The 19,582-nt window shown below is 41.1% G+C and overlaps 2 protein-coding genes across 2 annotated transcripts; both read left to right on the top strand.

Moving 5' to 3' along the window:
- The first annotated feature begins 1,527 nt into the window (after positions 1-1,527).
- Positions 1,528-13,536, top strand: LOC104960101 (cingulin-like protein 1). The gene is made up of 19 exons (XM_010788057.1): positions 1,528-1,638; positions 3,037-4,002; positions 4,076-4,170; positions 5,169-5,232; positions 5,357-5,452; positions 5,538-5,686; positions 6,492-6,633; positions 6,743-6,955; positions 7,038-7,244; positions 7,358-7,462; positions 7,810-7,962; positions 8,181-8,351; positions 8,637-8,789; positions 10,498-10,587; positions 11,528-11,611; positions 12,299-12,423; positions 12,677-12,785; positions 12,870-13,033; positions 13,139-13,536. The coding sequence occupies exons 2-19, from the start codon at positions 3,049-3,051 to the stop codon at positions 13,215-13,217; spliced, it is 3,153 nt and encodes a 1,050-aa protein (XP_010786359.1). The 5' UTR covers positions 1,528-1,638; positions 3,037-3,048; the 3' UTR covers positions 13,218-13,536.
- A 71-nt stretch (positions 13,537-13,607) lies between these two features.
- Positions 13,608-18,396, top strand: LOC104960083 (aquaporin-9-like). Its single transcript, XM_010788034.1, has 6 exons — positions 13,608-13,919; positions 14,130-14,256; positions 15,483-15,620; positions 15,754-15,872; positions 16,650-16,867; positions 17,757-18,396. Exons 1-6 carry the CDS (start codon positions 13,818-13,820, stop codon positions 17,968-17,970), a joined length of 918 nt encoding a protein of 305 aa, XP_010786336.1. The 5' UTR covers positions 13,608-13,817; the 3' UTR covers positions 17,971-18,396.
- The last annotated feature ends 1,186 nt before the right edge of the window (positions 18,397-19,582 follow it).

Raw genomic sequence — 19,582 nt, 5'->3', positions numbered from 1 at the left:
TATGGTGCAATTGGTGGAGCAATATTTCCGATAAACAACATGTGTACAAACAAAAATAAGTGACCTCAATGCTGGTTTGCTAGCGTTTTTGTAAAGTTACAGATATATAAACAGCGTATCATGTTATAAACGTTTACCTGTGCTCTCCTGCATGCTTTCCTGTCATCCCAGGGTGTGCGTTTAAAAAAAGTCCCCGGGCATTAAACACCTCTTTGTGGTTCCGGGAGGGTTACACCAAGAAGTTTGAGTAGGGTGGTGATAAATAAATGTTAAATGTATATTTGGTATCTTTGTTTTAGTTTTCAATGTATTATTTATAAATACGTCGATTAATCGATGTGAAGTATTTTGATTTCATGTTTATTTATGTCTAACTTGTGTTTCAATATTTTATGAAAAACCGACTCACTATCACACCCCTGTTTTTGGTAGTGCCTAATGCTGGCATTTGTGCTAGTGATGGCGAGACGAAGCATTATGAAGCTTTGAAGCTTTCCAGCGGTTCTCAAAAGGGTTCATCTCATGAGGCTTCATCTGAACCCCCCTGTTGGTCAAAGTGTGTTAAACAGGCAGACATCTCAACAGTGTGATCTTTCTGTGAGTTCCCAATGAGTAAACCTTAGAATAACTCTAAACAATGAACATGAGATCATATTTTAATATTTAGTGTATGAATATTATATATACATATATATATATATATATACCTGCCCAGTTACTCTCACAACGAATCAGTATTTGCAGTAATCAAATTAGTTATCTAACATAGCCTATGCCATTTCAATAAAAGTCCTGCATCCAAATGTTTACTTAATGAACAGAACTTGCATATTATCTTCCAAATGCAATGACTAAAAAAGTATAATGTATTTAATTATTAGGTGGTTGTGGTCATTGTTATATTGGGATTTACCGCTTTCCAGAGGTCAAGACGCTTCAAAGGGTCACTTGTGAGATGGTTAATAGTAGGAAAGTAAACAAAACAAAACGTTATCAAAGTAATGACATAATAGTTCATGTTGTAGGCTCTTCTTCATAAATAAGAAAATCACACAGAGTTGATCAAACTAGCAAAACAGTTTGCTTAAACTTTCTTCTATGAAATGTTACAAAATTACCAAACTCGAGGTCCCCTTATTGGTGGCCAGACCAGACCTTTGTTAGGTACTTTGGTTGTCTGTCATCGCCCATCTCTTCCATCATGGGGGTGGTCCAGTTGTGGATTATTTATGGGAAATTCTAAAACAAAATCAGATAAACACATGTATTCAACTTCATCTCTAGGTCTAATACAAGATGCATTTTTGGGGGCCACCTGCATGATCAGAAAAAGTATGCTTTTAACCGGCAGCCTTTTAAGTCTGAAGTGTTGTTCAATGGAAAATAGAGATATATTTTCCCGGTCCTGTGACAAACTTCAGGAATAATCAAAGATTTAGGCTACATGGCGTGCACTGACGATGACATGGAGACACTAACGGGTGGAGTAAATCATAATATCCCATATGGTTTGAGTATCCGACAGAGCAGGCAGTGAACGCCTGTCTGAGCGGGACACAGGGCTCGGGTGGAGGCAGGACAGTCTTCTGGACGGAGAGGGAGGAGGAGGACTCTGTTCAACACCCAGACACTCAGCTGGTAAGTTTTTAGCTCAGATCTATTTCTACCGCATGTGTCCTTAATTTACCAGCCCCGTATTGCTTTTACGACGTCTGTCTTGCAGGGTGTGTCTGCGGGGATCAGTGGTGAGTTTACGGATCATAATATACTTTTTCAACTTCTTTCTTCAGTGTACAGTAAAGTGTTGTGATATAGCCTACTCTGTGATGTTATAGATAGATGTTATTTAATGTTAGATGCCTGTTTTCAAAGTAACCGAAAGCTTTAGACTTGGTTTACTGTTAAGTAAAGTGGCCTGAAACCGGATAAACGCATATCCGCTGCACGTTCACAGCCACATGAGATCGATAGAAAGAGTGGACATACACGTAGCCTATGACAAATTACTTTAAAAGAGTAATGGCAAAATCAATAAAAATAAGAAACAATGGACTTGTCGCTTCAATATATTTGAAATAGCCATATGAACAACTTTTTGGACAAATGTCCTGTTTCTAATGAAGCACACTCTATAAAGGCATCAAGCTGTAATTAGCTATCATTAATGTTAACTAATAATGTTTCATGGTACAGTTATACTCTGTCAATACATCATTCGGGTAAGTTGTACAAATCCTTTTGGTACGCTTTTCTTCAATTGACTGTATGTTGTAAAGTAGCCGATGTTATCATTTTGTAGTTGGCGACAAATTGATGTTGGTTTGTTACACTGTCCTTTTGAGAGGGCTTTATTATGAATTTAATAGTAAACTACAAAAACAAAACAGAGTTCATGCCGGAGGAGGATTTACCACAACTTGGTCGCCTAACAGTTGTTCTTGTTAATAACTTTTAATTAATATAGAAAGCGCTTGTAAATCGTATATAAACACTATTAAAGCAATTATAGAACCACTTATTAGAAAATGGTACCATATAATTATTTTCTGAACTAACTTTTTTTAAACTTTATAAATGAGCTGTTGTGTTACTGATTAAAGCGATACCCTCAGGATTGTACTCCTATGGGTTTTGTCTTCTGCACAACACCTCCTGTGTTCTTGTGTTTCGTCCTCACAGTAACATATTTGTAGACAATCATTTTCTTGAAGTGTCATACCGTGAAGTGGGTGACGACACCTCGGGGACCCCAGCCAGTGGTAGTCGTCATGCAGTTGTACAATAGTACTCTGTCATGAGCACACAGAAGTAGCTGTTTTCATTGCAATATCAGCCTCTTGTCTGTGTGTATTCATTCTGTCTTTATATCTGCTGAGTGCAGCTGTGTGAGGAGCTCCCTGGATGTGTGTCATTGTGAGGCCCTGACCCTGCTCCAATGTTGTGTAAACACCAAACATGTCCATCAGTCTCTAATTCCCATGCAGGGTCAGTCTGCTTCAGCTTCATATTTAACAAGCAGGTTTGTTTTTTCCACAGTTCAGAGTCACGATGGATTCTCGCAGGCTGAGCGGCTCTCCGGACGTCAGGATACAGAGGGGCTACACCAAGCAGCAGAGTCCCAGAGGCAGCCAGGATGACTTGTTCGGAGTCAGGGTGCAGATCCAAGGAATTAAAGGTCAACCCTACGTGGTTCTGAACAGTTCTGGCGAGGAGATCCACCGGGACGTCTCTGTCATCACTCACCAGGCGGGGTACAATCCTGGCATGGTGAGGAGGTCTGAGGATGAAAGACGCTCTCCCTCTGAGTCACAGAGGCCTGAATCCTCCTCTGAGTTTCATTATCAGAAACATCCGGAGATTCTGAGACCTTATGACCCCGAGAGTAATAACCTGAACGTAGTTGTACCTTCAGCAGCGTCAGTCGCTCGACCTGCACAGCTAAACACCAGCCCTCTTCCTGAAAATGTGAAGAAACCCCGGATCCCTCTGCCTGCTGAGGGCCCAGTGGGAGACCAGAGTGATGTGACCCCTCCCTCAGGTAGTCAAGTTCCCGCAAGGTCGCCTAACTCAGTGGAGACAGATTCCTTTATATCTGTCGGGAAGCTAATAAGCCGGTTCAACAGCAGCCAGCGTAGAGGAAGAGGCGGCCCGAGGAACCGGTTGGACCCGGAGCAGTGTCGAAGGTCCCGCAGCGCGGACAGCGGTAGAACCTCAGAGTCCTCTTCCTCCTCCTCTTCCTCCAGCAGAGCCTCGTCTCTGAAAGCTGTCAGGGGCGAGACCCCAGGTGGGATTTATCCTCCAGGATCAGCCAGGGCTAGACTCCTTGGCGGAGAATCTTCTTTGACGAGGGAGGAGAACAAGAACACCACATTGATTAAAGGACATAATGGAAAAGAGACGATTTCCACACATGCAGCAAAATTACTTCAAAGGGCAGAGAAACCTTCAAGATCCAGATCATGTAGTGACCAGACCGATGAATCTGATGAAAGAGATGCACAGGTAAAGAGATTGGCGCTGAGTCACAGTTTACATTTAAAAAGGTGTATTGATTGGCTGTTTATTCCCTAACCAGGTCACTCCCGATCTTCTGAAAGGACAGCAAGAACTCTCAGTAGACGCACCTGAAGACACAGCCAAACAAATACTCTTCACCTACCTCAAAGACGGGTAAGTACTGCTTAATTCATAATAATACCTTTTCATCATACATTTTATTTATACATTTTACCGTTTTTCCAGGTACTCGGAGACAGTAACATGTCAAAATTCATAAAAACAATATTAAAACACATTTTAACTAATAAAAAACACAACAATAATTACAGATTAAAAGCAGTTCAAATTAATAATTTAAAGGAATAATTAAATGAATAGTTCACATTTTGGGAAGTATTGTAATTTGCTTTCTTGCCAAGGGTTCAATGAGAAGATTGATACCACTCATACATCTGTACCCTCAATATGAAGCTACAGCAGTTTAGCTTAGCATAAGACAAGAGCAATGTCACTTTATTCTTTGAAAATTATAAACTGGAGTTCTTTTTTGGCCCGGGCAGTAACTACCCGGATGTTAGATGTGCTGTTTGACAGATTCTTTTTTTCAAACCTTTGAACACAGGAAGGTTAGCTGTTTCCTCCCAGTGTCAATCCTTGATGCTAACCTAAGCTTAGCTTAGCTAAATGGTTGTAGCTTATATTACATTTATAGTACAGATACAGAATCATCACCAATCTTCATATATAATATTTTCCAATTATATCTTTAACAGCTAAATAAATAAGTTTGTATTTTCAATTTGTATATATTTCAGAGCTGAAATTGTTTTTTGTTAACACTATCTTGTAGTCAGATAAGGAGGTGCTGCTACAGCTGTGTGTGCTCAGGCATCAGACAGGAATGCAGAGCATGTACTTGTTTCCCCTGATAAAATAACTTCTTCTCATACAAAGTGTTTACGATCCATCAGTGGCTTTTTAAAATATGTGCAGAAGTAGAGCTATTGTTTAGAATAACGCTGGGTAGGCGTAGCGTTTCACATTTCCCTTTCACACTAATGAAAGGTCATGTCAATGTTTTCGTTTGGCTGATGTATAAATATATATTTTATCATTACACCCTGTCAGTACAGTTAGGGTGTTTGTAAAGTATTTTACTTTCTCCTCAGGACGACTGATGATGACTCCACCACTGAGAAGAAAGTCACCCTGCTGCTTGAAAAGGTCAACCAGGTCAAGTGGAAGACTGCTGAAAATATGGAGGAGGAACAGAAAATGTGTCTTGTGATAATAATGTTTTAATGTCTTTGACTGAAATAGACAACCATGTTGGGCTTCTCTTTTTCCACATGTGTAGGATTATGCAGCTGAGGTGAAGTTTTTGCAAGACAAACAGGCAGTGCTGCAGAAAGAAGTGTCTCAATTAAAACAACAACTGGAAACAGAGATTAAGGTGTAGTGCAGACCCATCCTGCTGATTCACCTCTAAAACACTCATTTCCTATTCCTGTGACTAATGATGTTGTTGTGTTGCGCAGAATGAAAAGACTCTGGCCAAAGCTTGTGAAAAGGCCAGGACAGAGAAAAAGAAATGTCAGGAGGATTTGGCCAAGAGTCAGGAGGAGCTGTGCAGACTCAGCCACCGACTGGCTCAGATGGAGGCCGAACTTCAGTCCACCAAACAGGAGTAAGAACTTCCGAGTCAACGACATTTAAAAGGAGAACTCAAATCTGATGCTAAACTAGTATTGTAAATGAAAAATGTAGTTTCAAGCCAACACATTTCATCCAACAAAGACTGAAACAGGAAAAAACTGCTGCTGTTGACTAGCTGTTTTTTGGCTTCTAGAAGTCATTGTTCCCAGCCGTAAAATAGTCCTGGACTTGCAAATAGGTGGGGCTCTAAATGTTCTGGTAGGGGGGTTTTGTTTTTGTTGGACACAGCCAAACTAGCTTTTCAAACTGTGTATCAAATAGACGTTGATGTTTTTCTCGGACAGAATACCTCAAATGAATACCTCCATGCTTTGTTTCACTTTGTTTAAATAAGCTTCTGCTAATACTTTGAGGCAGGGATTTTGAAAATCTGAGACAGTGAAAACAGAAAAAGGCACCCCTTCCCTTTAGCTTGCTTCGATTTTTTCAACTCCTGGATGTCTATTGGATCATGATGTTATTTGATCCCAAACAACTCAACCATTGCGCCGAGATAGCCTAAATGTGCTGTTTGAAATTCATTCAGAATACAGCAGATAAACGCCTCACACTTCACAAACCTCTGCTTTAAGGTCATTCAAGTGAACTGTGTTGTATGATCTGATGAGAGTCATTTGACCGAAAGCGGGGTCAAATACCATCAGGATTAAGTGTGCAGATATCCTCTTTTGCTATCTAGTTTCTGAAACTTTAAAGCATGGTACACAGTCTTCCTTTCTTGAACTCAACACATATCTGTAATATATCTCTCTCTCCTGCATATTTGTGGATGTTAGGCTGACTCGCATGAAGGCAGAAAGGGAAAGATCTAAGACGGAGATGAAAGATCTTCAGCAACAGCTCTCTGAGATGCACGATGAGCTGGATCAAGCCAAAAAGGCCGAAGTGATAAATACACAGAAAGAAGTCCTCCTTGAGGTAAGTGAAACCACATGAACGAGATACACGTCACAAATCAGAAGCAGCTGTAAAGCTCCCTCCCTGGCCTCGAGGTAGTGACCTTTTATTTTTGATTGATGCATGTCAGGAAATGGCGCATCTACGTCTGGACTTTCACGAGATACTACAGGTGAAGGAGGAGCAGGAGGAGGTGCTGCACCACAGGGAGAGGGAGCTCGTCGCCCTGAAGGGGGCGCTCAAAGAGGAGGTGGAGACTCATGATTCCTACATGGCCGCTCTGAAGGAGGAATATGAAAAGGAGCTTCAAAGGCTGTTCAGGGATTTAGAGCTGGCTCAAGAGGTAACATGCTTCTCCATCTTTGTCTCTTTTTCCTAAAGCTACAACGTGGTTTCATCATTTGTTATTCTGTCCGCTGTCACAGAGCAGTACTATGCTGGGTCAAAAGAAGGCTGAAGTAGAGGAGGAGAGAGGGTCAGCTCAGGTGCAGCTGAAGGAGACGAGCCAGGACAGAGATCAGCTGAGAGGGAAGGTGCAAGAGCTGACCAACAAGCTGGATCAGCTGAGTCAGGATATCCAGGAGTCCAAAAACACAGAGAGGCTGCTGGAGCAGGGAGTGAAGCAGCTGGAGGTGGAACATTCAAAGAGACGCAAGCAAAAATATCTTTTTATTGACATTTAACTTACTGATGTGATCTAATCATCCATTTTCTATGTACGTCCCAATGTGTTGGTGTTCTGCAGAGGGAAAAGCAGCAGGTTGAGGAAGCACTAAGAGATGTGAGGAGGAACGAGGAGGAGATGTGTCAGTCCAACCAGTCGCTGCTCACTCGCTTGGAGGACGTGCAGGTAAAGCATGGTGGCATTGTGGTGACCTACATTTTTTACTGTAACTATTAAAAATACTACCTGTTTGAACTGTTTTGTAATGCATAGTAGGTGGACGTTGTGCTCTTTCAAGCTTGTGTGAAAGTTGGATGTGTCTGTTGTGTGTGTAACAATGGCTATGCCGTCCTTTTGGCCAAGTCACTCTTAAAAAATATATCTTCTAGCCTGGTTGCATGGATGCATACCATGGTGCTGCATGTTTGCCGCATGCCATTCTTGTCACATGTTTCCTGCCTCTCTACACCGGGAACTGCCTGTTTAGCCATGCTTTGAAACTGATCTGTTTTCCTTTGGGGTTTTTTCCTCAGGGTAAGTTGACCAAACTTAATCATGACCACAGGGACCTGAAGGAGAAGCTCAAGGAGGAGAGGAGACAAATAGAGGAGCTGTGGAAAACCAAAAGTGAGCTGGAAGATGAGAGGACGCTGCAGGACAGGAACATGGAGCAACTGCAGAGGAAGGTGAGAGGTGGACCAGGAATGTTTATTGGGCCCTATGACAATATTATTATTACTTTGGAGCCAACACACGCCTGAAACTCTTGTTGTCTTAACCCTGAAGCCACATTGGATCAGCAGACAAATCTGGTATTTCTTGTGCTTGGGTTCGATGTAGCAAGCCATATGGCCGTAAAACGTAAACACGTCCACTCATCTCACAGTTTACGCGCTTTGTTTAGATGAACATCATTATGGAGGAGTGCGAGGCGTCTACAGATGTTCTTCAGAGCCAGGTCGATGAGGCCAGAGAGAAGAATCAGAGGGAGTTGGACGATCTGCGGAGACAGCTGCAGGAAAAGGGAGCAGAGTTGGAGAAGTCTCGACAAGCAGCCAAAAAACTTCAGGAAGAGGTGTGGTACTCATTGTCTCTCTGATTCATCACCAAGTTCAACTGAGTCACAACTAAAATAAAGTGTGAAGGAGTTATTTCCCTTTGTTGAACTATTTTGCTTCTTATCATGTGTTAATGGATCGTATTTTTCTTCCATTTTCTTTGGGGGAAAAACAAAAGCAGTCTCGGATGTGTTACCAGATTTATGTACGTCTTCATTTCTGTCTGAGTGATTGTTTGACCCCATAGCAGGCGGTGCGTTTTACCTTATCTTGCATTGTGTGTTGCTCTGCTATGTGCTCAGCTGCTTCCTCTGGAGGAGGATCTGCGGCGCTGTCGCAGGGAGCAGCAGGAGGCCCAGCTGAGGGGCCGGCAGCTGGAGCAGAGGGCGGAGGAGCTGGAGGAGAGGAACGCTGCCACGCTGGGAGAGCGGGAGCGCCAGGTCAAACTCATGGAGGTAACGTCCCAGCAACCTAAACTGGTGAAATTAAAGGAGTAGTCCAGCATTTAGTAATGTGCTCCCATAATGTCTGGGGACAATCATAGATACTAGATATCCTGACTTTAGTTTCTAGTAGGAGTCAAACTCCATTAACGCAGTGCCCCTTCAAGTGCCATCAGAAGATGTACTTATTCTAAACTGCATTTCCGTAAAACTGAACATTTTGTAATTGTTTCAATGGGTGAAAGAGAAAGAAAAACAGAAATAATTCGGACATACATTTAAATCTCAATCTCAATCTTTATTTATTTATATAGCACATTTAAAACAACCTTCAGTTGACCAAAGTGCTGTACAGGCAATAACTACAATATTAAATAACACAATGGGAGTACAATAATAAAACAATAATTAAAAACATGATAAAAAGCACAATAACTAGAAACATATATATAAAAAATAAATAAAAAACACATACAAATATAAAAATGTAATGTTCAACTAGTATTAAAATACATACTACATACTCTTGCTTTCCTCATGTTTCCTTTATTATTTGGTGTATCTTGTGCAGATCATTGTAATCAAACGCTTGCAAAATGTATGATGTGCCTCTTATGTGGTGCAGTCAGGTTTCTGAAAAAAGGCACTATGAAATAAAGTATCCCTGCGATCATCATCCTTTAGTCACGCTCATAACACAAGTTGAGTCATACGGTGTTTAGATGAAAACAGCAATTTTCCCTGACACAATAATAATACACGTATTGTTATGTTTACTAAAAAACATTCTAAACTAGTGATCATCTGGAGTTTTTAATTTAAACTCTCATTCCAGCCGAACGTCCCACCATGATTCAGTTTATCACATCTTTTGAAGTATTTATCCTATTTTTTATTAGGACCCCCATTAGCACTAGCATGAGCGTAGAATACTCTTCCTGGGGTTCTCATGCACAAACATAGACACAAAAACTAAAAAACACTGCTGATCATTTCATGCAATTCATAATTCAATGTGAAAATGTCATAAAATATCATAAAATGTTGACCATCATTAAGCCAAACTACACTAATACAAAATATTGTACATAGCAACAGACACAGTTCAAGGATACTTTATGATACAGAGATGATTTTTGAGCAAACTTTTGAAATGTTCAGGTGCCAGTATTTGCCCTCACTTGTTCCTGTGAACTATAAGGGTGCTGCCATAGCAACAACTTCTCACAGCTTAGCACTGTTTGTCTTGCTGATGACAAAACATCCCACAGTGACAGCAGTGATCACTGTTGACACTGCGTATCGACCGAGGAAGCTCCTGTTTACTGTACAAAGTTATCAAACCTGTCTGGGTGTTCTCAGGAATCTTCTTTACTCTGTCCCCCTCTTACAGGGTCAAACACTCCCGTCCAATCAGCACTGAACTGTGTTTAATTCCATAGATACCCTCATTTATTATTCGTTTTTTTACCTTTTTGTTTCCTTTTTATTTATTGACTTGGTTTGTCCATACATGTACTTAGCTTAAAATGCAACAATAATTCATTTACAGGCAGTATAAGGAAAACAAAACAGATACCTTTTTATATTCCTTTAATAAGAAACTAGTCTTTTTTATGTGAAGGAAAGACAGAAAGCAGACTACAACTAACTACAAACTCAAGGGATAGATTTATCTTGATGGTGGTTTGAAACATTTTGTTTGTTTCCTTCCTCTCAGGGACGTATCGGCCAGTTAGAAGAAGATCTCAATGAAGAGCGCTGCAGTGCTGACCGCCTGATGGAACGACTCGACAAAACCAAAGAGCAGGCAGGTTCACTCCCATTGCTGTCATTACCTTTCTTATACACAAAGATCGTATTATGCGTTCGCTAAAATTCATAAAGTTCCCCAACTGTGAAGAGACAACATTATTGCCCAGTCTTCTGTTTGAACGCACAGCCCTGCAACTGGTTTTAAACATAAACAAATTAAGGACTGAGTATTCAGGTTTCCACTCCTTAAGCTCTGTTACTTGACAATCACTTTTTTAACTCCCATAACATGACTGAAATGCAACAAATTGATATATGTTTGTTCATCTCTTATGTCTCCATGAGAGCCTCACATCCTCAGTGTGCCTGTTAAGTAGGCCACCATTCATGGGAGCGGGGCAGTCCAGACTAATTGACACAAAACAAAGTGCAAAGGAAAAAAACAGCAAACTATTGTGAGCAGCTTTCACACTCCCTGCACCGGGCCTCTGGATGTTATTAGAGAGGAGAGAGCTTTAGATCTGACGTGGCTGCTCAGACTAGACAGCATTTCCTCTCATTCTAGGAATTAAGAGAAAAAAACATTTCATTTAACCTGAAAGTGACCTTTCTTTTTAATATGGTACTGTCGTGTTTTCAGTCAATACTGAAGGAAGTACATCTAAAATGCAAGCCTATACTTAACTCTATGTTTAGATATTGGCATACATAATGTATTAGTGGTTTATTGACCACATGCTTTACCCTTCCTTCCCTGCTTATTATTTATATATTATGAGGGAAGCCCAATGGTGAAAGATCCATAAGATCTTTTACTTATTCAATACAATAAAACAATTTATAAATACTTAATTCAAGGTAAGGGCAAATGTTTTTGAGAATCAGAATGTGGAAGTACAGCTATCTCAATACTTATACTTAAGTACAGTTACTGTACTTAGTGACTTTCCATCAGTGCTGAATGGCAAATCATGTGTGTTTCCTCTCGCTAACAGATGGATCAGATGAGGGCCGAGCTGATGCAGGAGAGAGCCGTCAGACAGGACCTGGAGTGTGACAAGCTGAGCCTGGAGAGACAGGTACTGACCTTTGACCTCACACAACGCCTCCACAACAAACCACCGTTTAATTTACTTTTACAAAAAAACATCAGTCCACTTTCTGAAAATCCTCGATCGGACATCAAATCCTATCATCTGTTATCACATGACTATAATTCCACACAAAGGCTGCTTTATTTAGTCATATCTCAATGTCTATGTCAATATCTGGCATCAGATGTGCAGCAGGGATAAACCTACGCCATCACCCTCTGCTGACGTCCACATGTCAGTGTAAAGTTACTTAAAGGACAGGTTTTCCCATCAACAAACACTCTCTGTTTACATTACGTGTTACCAAATCGCATTACACTTTTTCTTCATTGAGCTCCAACAAAAATGTTGAAAGCATTTCCTTTCCTCACAAACATTTGCAAAGCCAATTGTTTTGAAATTGTTAAACCTGCATTGTTTTCATCCATGCTTGCAGTTTCCTCCTTTCCTGCTTTTTCCATGGTTCAATCTGCACTTCTTGTAGGATAGTGGAAGGGTGTGTAATCATTGGCTGGACTGTGAATTGCACCCTCCTCCTGCTTGTGTGCATGCATGTGTGTCCTCCTGTGTCTCTACAATGCTCCATGGCACTCCTAGGTGTCACAAGCGCCCCAGGGTACGCTTTAATTTAGCCTAGTTTATGATTTTTTTCTGTTTCACTTCCTGTCTCAGAATAAAGACCTAAAGGGCCGAGTGACTCATCTGGAGGGATCACAGAGGACCAACCAGGATTCCCTCGTCTCCAAACTTAACAGCCGCATCCAGGAACTTGAGGAAAGGTTGCAAGGAGAAGAGAGGTAAGGACTAAGTAATGACCTTATAGCTCTTATAAATACATGTGTACAGAGTTTGTAAGTCTCAGCACCCAATAACACTTTGATTAATGGCTCCATCAGACTTTATGGTAGCCGTAGAGCAGAAAACTCTCACATATCACTTTCCCTGTGGTTGTGAGGGTGAGAGTATCTCTGGTCTGAAACACACTAGGAAGGTGTTGAGTTACAGGAAGCTGCAGCAGTGATGTGATCTCTTGGTGCTTTTTGCTCTCAGAGACAACAACAGCCTGCAACAAGCAAACCGTAAGCTGGAGCGCAAGGTGAAGGAGATGAAGATGCAGACGGGCGAGGAGCACATCAACCTGCTGAGCCAGAGAGACCAGGTACACAACGGCAGAGAAATAACTCAAAGTTGTAAAGTAGTCAGGATCTGTGGATTGTTCTTGTGACTCATTTTCTCATTTCAGCTGACTCAGAGGCTGAAGACGGCGAAGAGGCAGATGGATGAAGCGGAGGAGGAGATCGAGCGTCTGGAGCACTCGAAGAAGAAGCTGCAGAGGGAAGTGGACGAGCACATCGAGTCCAACGAGCAACTTCAGGGTCAACTGGGCTCGCTGCGGAACGAGATGAGGTGACCACTCACCTCCTGCCACTGAGTTTCTGTCTAAGATACAGTGTTTATTAAATCATGTTGTTCTATAACTCTTTCTGTCATTTCATGTGTTTACATTTACAGGCGCAAGAGGAAATCGCCTCCTGTCAGTAAGGCCGGGGAAGACAACGGGAACGACCTGGATGACTTGGGATCTGATTGACTGATTAAAAGCTAAATAACCATTTCTGGACTTTCAGAAATGTTGGACTATCATAACATTATTCCATTAACAAACTCAGGTGTGATTTCATAATGTTTCCAGTTGTTAAAGTGAGAGACCTTGCCAAGGTTGACCTCTTGTGGCAACATGTATAACTGCAATATCTGACAGACTGATGTTTTACAATGCAACAAAAAGCTTATTTACTTGTACTCAATTTGATTAGTGTGTTCCCTAATTTATTCATTTGTTATGTGTTATTGTAATATGATGCAAACTGCAAACTTAAACCAATGAATAAATGTCTGTGTTTTACGAACTCATGTTTTTACAACTCCAGTCACTTTTAAAAGCTGTATGTTTGTCTTGTGATGACACACACAACTAAAGAAAATGAGTTTTGAAGATGCATTTTATGGAGATGCAACACAAATTCTAGTTTGTGTGTTGACGAGGCTGATAAGAGGAGTGTGATGGTCCCAAATGGATCAATGGTGTGTGCTGAATGGCTGCTGCCGGCCAGAGGTGGAGATCTGACAGCTCCAGAGGTTCACACTGCTCGACATCTGGTAGTTGTAACGGGGATTGGCACAGGGACACATGGAGAAAAAACAGAAGAAAAGCATGAGGCAACGCTGTGCTCTCAAACATGGAATATTCAAGGAATTCCTGGCAGAATTCCTGGGGACATTTGTCTTGGTTGTAAGTATCATTTTATTTACAACATTTTGTTTTTCTCATCTTACAAATCTAAATATTGTCAAAAGTTCAAAACATTTTTGCTTTATAAGTTGTGTCAAGTCTGAGAAGTTGTTTATATGCTTTCTTCAGTATAGTTCTGAACTCCAGATGGCAGAAATCTCCTTGTTCTTTATGATGTTAGTGACAGTCTGTTCTCCTCTTCCTCGTCAGTTGTTCGGCTGTGGCTCAGTCGCTCAGACCGTCCTCAGTCGAAACACCTTGGGCGAGCCTCTCACCGTCCACATCGGCTTCTCCGTGGGCCTGATGATGGCGGCGTACGTGGCCGGTGGAGTGTCAGGTAAGGTGGTTTAATGTGGCTGTAGGAACTTCTGCACCGAATTGTTTATTTCCAATCAAGTACAACTTATTAAACAACATCCACCACACGTGCAATAGTTGTTTTTTTTAGATGCATGTGCAAGAGAAATAAATAAATAACTGTTAATGGATTTTCTTGAGTCCAGACTATTATTGGCATCCTGTCAAATTTACTGGAAAATAATATCAGCTTTAATTATATTGTTAATTTGTTGTTTGCACATTCAGCTTATTTGCTGCATTTAATCTACTGTTTAGCGCCGCAGACTGCATTAAAAATAATTCATAGTTATTACAAAAACGACCTGTGCCAGAACCTACAAATAACCATACACTGCTCGCCTGTAATGAAAACACTGTTACTCATGAGGCTTGCCGTCTGTAATGATATAACTTTATGGCTTCCTGTCCAGCCATGTGCCACCTCTACGACTCCAGTGTCAGCAGGAACGTGCCAGCTCTGCGCAGATCCAATGAATGTGCACTGACCATTGATTTGTTAGTGCGAGTGCACAGCCTCTCCGGGGTCATACATAACCCTGGGCACTGAATGTCCTGCAAACTGCATCGATCACAGGCTCCGTTCACCAGACTCAGCCCGAACAACACCGCTCGCCTCATCTGAGCTGCAGCTACTTCCAATTTCTAATAATAATAATAATAATAATAATAATAATAATAATACAAGGTATTTATATAGCACCGTTCCTGGTGCTCAGAGACGTTTTACAAGTAAATAAAGGAAATAATGACAAATAAATAAAAAAGTCCTGGACTAAGTTCAAAGGGAGTTAAAGAGGGGGTAGAAGATTAAAAGTTGAGAGCAAGAGTGAATAGGTGAGTTTTGAGGGCTTTTTGACATTAACACAATAAAATGTTATTCATGCAGACAAATCACTGACAGGCGACATATGTTTTTAAAATGTAAAATCTGTCAGGATGGGAGCACACCCTGAAATAAAAAAGGAACCGAGTAATGCTCCCTTTTGTTTTCTACTTTGAATTTTAAATAAGTGATCCATTATTCGGCCTCTTTGCTCGTGAACAATACATACTTAACAAAACCCTGCACCGCCCGGGGGGGCCGCTCCCCTTCTGCTGCCCCTCGTAAATGTGACAGCCTCACTAATGATGGAGAGGGTATCATGCCAGACGACCCCCACCCGCTGCATCCCTCTCTCACCCTCTGCTTTGTCTTGCTCCCAGGGGGCCATGTGAACCCTGCTGTTTCCCTGGCCATGGTGATTCTGGGCAAACTGAAGATCTGGAAGTTCCCCTTCTACGTCCTTGCTCAGTTTCTTGGTGCTTTTGCTGGAGCTGCTGCAGTCTTTGGATTATACTATGGTGAATACTGCTCAACTTTATTCCGTTAACATGAATATTAAACCATACCACTTTGTATGAGTAAAAAGCGTCATCAATGTGAGATACAAGTGTATTCCTTTGCACAACTAATGTCTGATTATCCCCCTCACAGATTCTTTCATGGACTTCACCAGTGGGATTCTGTCAGTCACAGGAATCAATGCAACAGGCCACATTTTTGCTTCCTACCCTGCGAGACACCTGACGGTCCTCGGCGGCTTCATCGATCAGGTGAGGTCTGGTCACCGTGACGTCAGTGGCAAGATTGACGTCTGCTCTGTTGTGCATTAAGGCTCAAATTCAGGCTCTAATTGAACAAAGTCTGGCCAATATAGCCAATGCAAAATTGATTGCCCCCTTTAATCAGAGAACACCCCCTCTTTTGCTTCAGTTTTGGGGCTAATTACCCATTTCCCGGCCTTATCTGGAAGGTCAATTATTTACTTAACACCATTAGTGTGTGAAGCGATCCACAGATAACACATCTAACAGCTCAAAACTGATCAGGTGAACCACTGAGATAAGTCTTATCAGTGTGATTGTGGAGAGCGATCATATTAGTATTAACTTTAGAAAATCAGTTGTGCTGTAAAGGTTGTGCTAACTAAATATAAATATGAGTTAAAATCGTATTTTATTTAACCATCAAGATTAAATGATTAATATTACAGAGGGAATCATGTGCTAAACAAATGTGGCAAATGTGATAACAATGTTCCCAATACAGCCTAAAACGTATAGACATTATCTCTACAAATAGTATTTAAAACCAACACAATTGTTATGAAATATATGATATGTTAACAAAGACATTCAGACACTTTTTTTCTACCTACTTGTTGTCAATATACATGAGAGTTCTCAAAAAACAGTAGTAGGAATAGGAAAAGGCAAAACACTTAAACTAAAGAAACAAAGAAACAGAATTACATAAAATACTATTTCTGTTTTTATCCCTGACCTGCCTAATTTCCAGTTTACCAAACGAGTGCCGTTCCTCTCCTGCAGGTGGTGGGGACGGGCATGCTGGTGCTGTGTATTCTGGCTATCATTGACGACGGGAACATCGGAGCTCCTAAAGGCGTGCAGCCGCTGGCCATCGGTATGATCATCATGGCCATCGGTGTGTCCATGGGGCTGAACTGTGGGTACCCCCTGAACCCCGCCAGAGACCTGGGCCCCCGGCTCTTCACAGCCGTAGCAGGATGGGGGATGGAGGTCTTCAGGTAACAGTGTACAGACCCTAAGAGCCTTATGTTAGTTAGGGTGGCAATTGTATTTGTGTAGCTAATTTCATTACACTTACAAGACAACATCTGAAAATATACACATGAATAGAACATTGGTAGCATCACTGAATACGTCTCAGTAATATACAAGCAAACACACAGCCACTCAGCAAAAAAGTAAATATATATAACCCCCTTCACATAACAAAAACATGCACACACATTTTTCATGTTATTATGTATGCCTTTATTTTAAAACGTATTACATTTATGAATTAAGGAAAATCCATATGAGATCATTCTTTAAAAGAAAACCAGTATAAATAAGAAATATTAAACAATTGTAAAATATGTTACATCTCTAGGGAACACCTATCATTTTATAAACCCACATATTTATATTAACTAAATAGTTTTTGAGTAAGCATATAGACTAAATAGTATGCATGATCTCTATAATGGCATTTTGTGAATTGCTCTTTTTGAGAAATACCACAAATATAAGTTGTTTGCTGTAATATGATGTTTATCTGTTTGTATTGTTGGTTTGTTTGTCAAACTTAACCAGGATGTAATTTGCATATAGGTTTAATAAGTAGGTTATGTTTTTTAAAGAAATAGATTTGATCTTAATGTAGCCCAAAATTACATTTGAGAGTTTGTTACAGGAGACAGTTAATAATTGTATATATAATTGTATATATATCGTACATCTACTGATGAACAAGCGAGCTGCTGACACGAAGCAGCTCGGTGTTACATAATGTCACATGCACTTGACAGGAAGTCGATGGTTGTGAATGATCCGGTGTGGCCCCTGACCTGCAGTGGCCTCTGAGTGTGACTGCCACAGATGTATTTGACTTTTTTCCTTTTCCCACTGCAGCACCGGAAACCACTGGTGGTGGATCCCTGTAGTGGGGCCCATGGTGGGGGGGGTGGTCGCCGCCGTCGTCTACTACGCGTTCATCGAGCTGCACCACCCCCGCACCGAGCCCGAGCCGACCCACGAGGTGGAGGAGGAAGAGGAGGAAGAGGAGGAAGAGGATGATGAGGGGAACAGCATCAAGGACAAATATGAGATGATCACCATGAGCTAAAAACAAAAAGACTTCCAGGACTTTCTGGTCAAATGAATCTGCACTCAGCGTCCATCTGTACGGAGGTTTCCTCTGTGTCCACACCAAATACTGGACTGTCTCCTCTGAAATATAACTTTTTATGTTTTATGTTTCATAAGCACATAGATCTCAGTCCTGTGGGCTTCACATTGTTATCATAAACATGTTGTACATACTGTATTATAGATATTAGACCCTTTGTTTGGATAAACTATACATCTGATACTGAACTAGTAGATGTATATCCCTGTCAATCTCCTTTTAGTTTTGCTCCCTGTTTACACCAGTGGTTGTGTTCTCTGTATATCTACTTTTTTTTCTGTTGTTCTAACTTATTATTGTTTTCTTCTTTTGCAAACCAAGAGGAATCCTCCCTTCTATGCTTTCTTAATTATTGTGTTTTGATCTGTGTTGTTTTGTCTACATTAAAGTTTCGACAAATATCCATTTCATAACAGATATTTCACTTCAGGGATCACTGAAAACTGCAGTTAAGCAGACAATTTGTTTATCCAATTCCCATCTTAGCATTTACACCATTACCTTGTATAGTCTCAAACGTCCCTTAGATTGTTATGTCCGCTTGTGTCATAAACGGAGAGAGGACAGTAACGGCAGGCATGAATCTTTGCAGGAAACCTCACCAGCAGTACATTTATTAGTCTATTAGTGTAAACACCTTCAACTATTATTGGACCCACACGAGAGATGGATCATTTGTTTTAAATTATGATTGCAGAGGATGATTACACCTCTCAGTGTCAGCTCAGTGCATTATGCCTTTATTAATATTGTCTGTATTAGCTGATAACTCCAGTTAATGTCCTTAAAGAGGATTTGAGTCACAGCGAGATGTCTGTTTTGAAGTCGAACTCTAGGCGGTACCTCTGATTTTGAAGTTATATAAGGAATGCGGATACATATAACATATTATAACTCTTCCTGTCATCCACAAAAAAAGCATCTAGCTTATAAAAGCACATAATTGGTTGATTTTCTTTTTTTTTGTTTTTGTTTTTGATATACTTTATTAATCCCCGTGGGGAAATTGTTTCTCTGCATTTGACCCATCCTAGTGTTAGGAGCAGTGTGCTGCCATTTTGAACGGCGCCCGGGGAGCAGTGTAGGGAACGGTGCCTTGCTCAGGGGCACCTCGGTAGCACTTGGTCTTGCCGGGACTTGAATTCGTGACCTTCCAGTTGCCAAGCCAAGTCCCTATCGACTTCGCCACCACCGCCCGTACAACTTTCCAACTGGAGCATGACTAAGATGTCTTCCCACCTTAAAACAGAGAATGTGAGGTCCTTTAAAAAGGTCCTATTATGCTTTTGGGGGTTTTCCCTTTCCTGGAGTACGTTATATCGTTTGTTCTGCATGTAAATGGTCTGCAAAGGCCCCAAAGGGAGTTTCTCTCCCCCCCGCGCCTGAAATGCCTCTATTGGACTCCTTTGTGTTCTTATGTAACACAGTGACATCACTATGTAGCACTAACGCTTCTATTGCTCCAACACATTGTATGTGATAGGCCAGCAAACCAATCAGAGAAGACTGGGCTCTGATTTCAGACAGAGGGTGAAAAGAGAGAAAAATA

This window comes from Notothenia coriiceps, unplaced genomic scaffold (assembly GCF_000735185.1).
Source record: "Notothenia coriiceps isolate Sejong01 unplaced genomic scaffold, NC01 NC01_scaffold00031504, whole genome shotgun sequence".
NCBI classification, from domain to species: Eukaryota; Metazoa; Chordata; class Actinopteri; order Perciformes; family Nototheniidae; genus Notothenia; species Notothenia coriiceps.
This window is presented reverse-complemented; position numbering and strand designations above follow the sequence as displayed.

Excerpts from the sequence above, each read along its gene's own strand:
- LOC104960101 (XM_010788057.1), top strand. The coding sequence starts at position 3,049 with ATGGATTCTCGCAGGCTGAGCGGCTCTCCGGACGTCAGGATACAGAGG. Across the intron at positions 7,245-7,357 it reads AGGGAGTGAAGCAGCTGGAG|AGGGAAAAGCAGCAGGTTGA; the intron begins GTGGAACATTCA and ends GGTGTTCTGCAG. Across the intron at positions 8,352-8,636 it reads CCAAAAAACTTCAGGAAGAG|CTGCTTCCTCTGGAGGAGGA; the intron begins GTGTGGTACTCA and ends CTATGTGCTCAG.
- LOC104960083 (XM_010788034.1), top strand. The coding sequence starts at position 13,818 with ATGGAGAAAAAACAGAAGAAAAGCATGAGGCAACGCTGTGCTCTCAAA. Across the intron at positions 13,920-14,129 it reads TGGGGACATTTGTCTTGGTT|TTGTTCGGCTGTGGCTCAGT; the intron begins GTAAGTATCATT and ends CTTCCTCGTCAG. Across the intron at positions 15,873-16,649 it reads TCGGCGGCTTCATCGATCAG|GTGGTGGGGACGGGCATGCT; the intron begins GTGAGGTCTGGT and ends CCTCTCCTGCAG.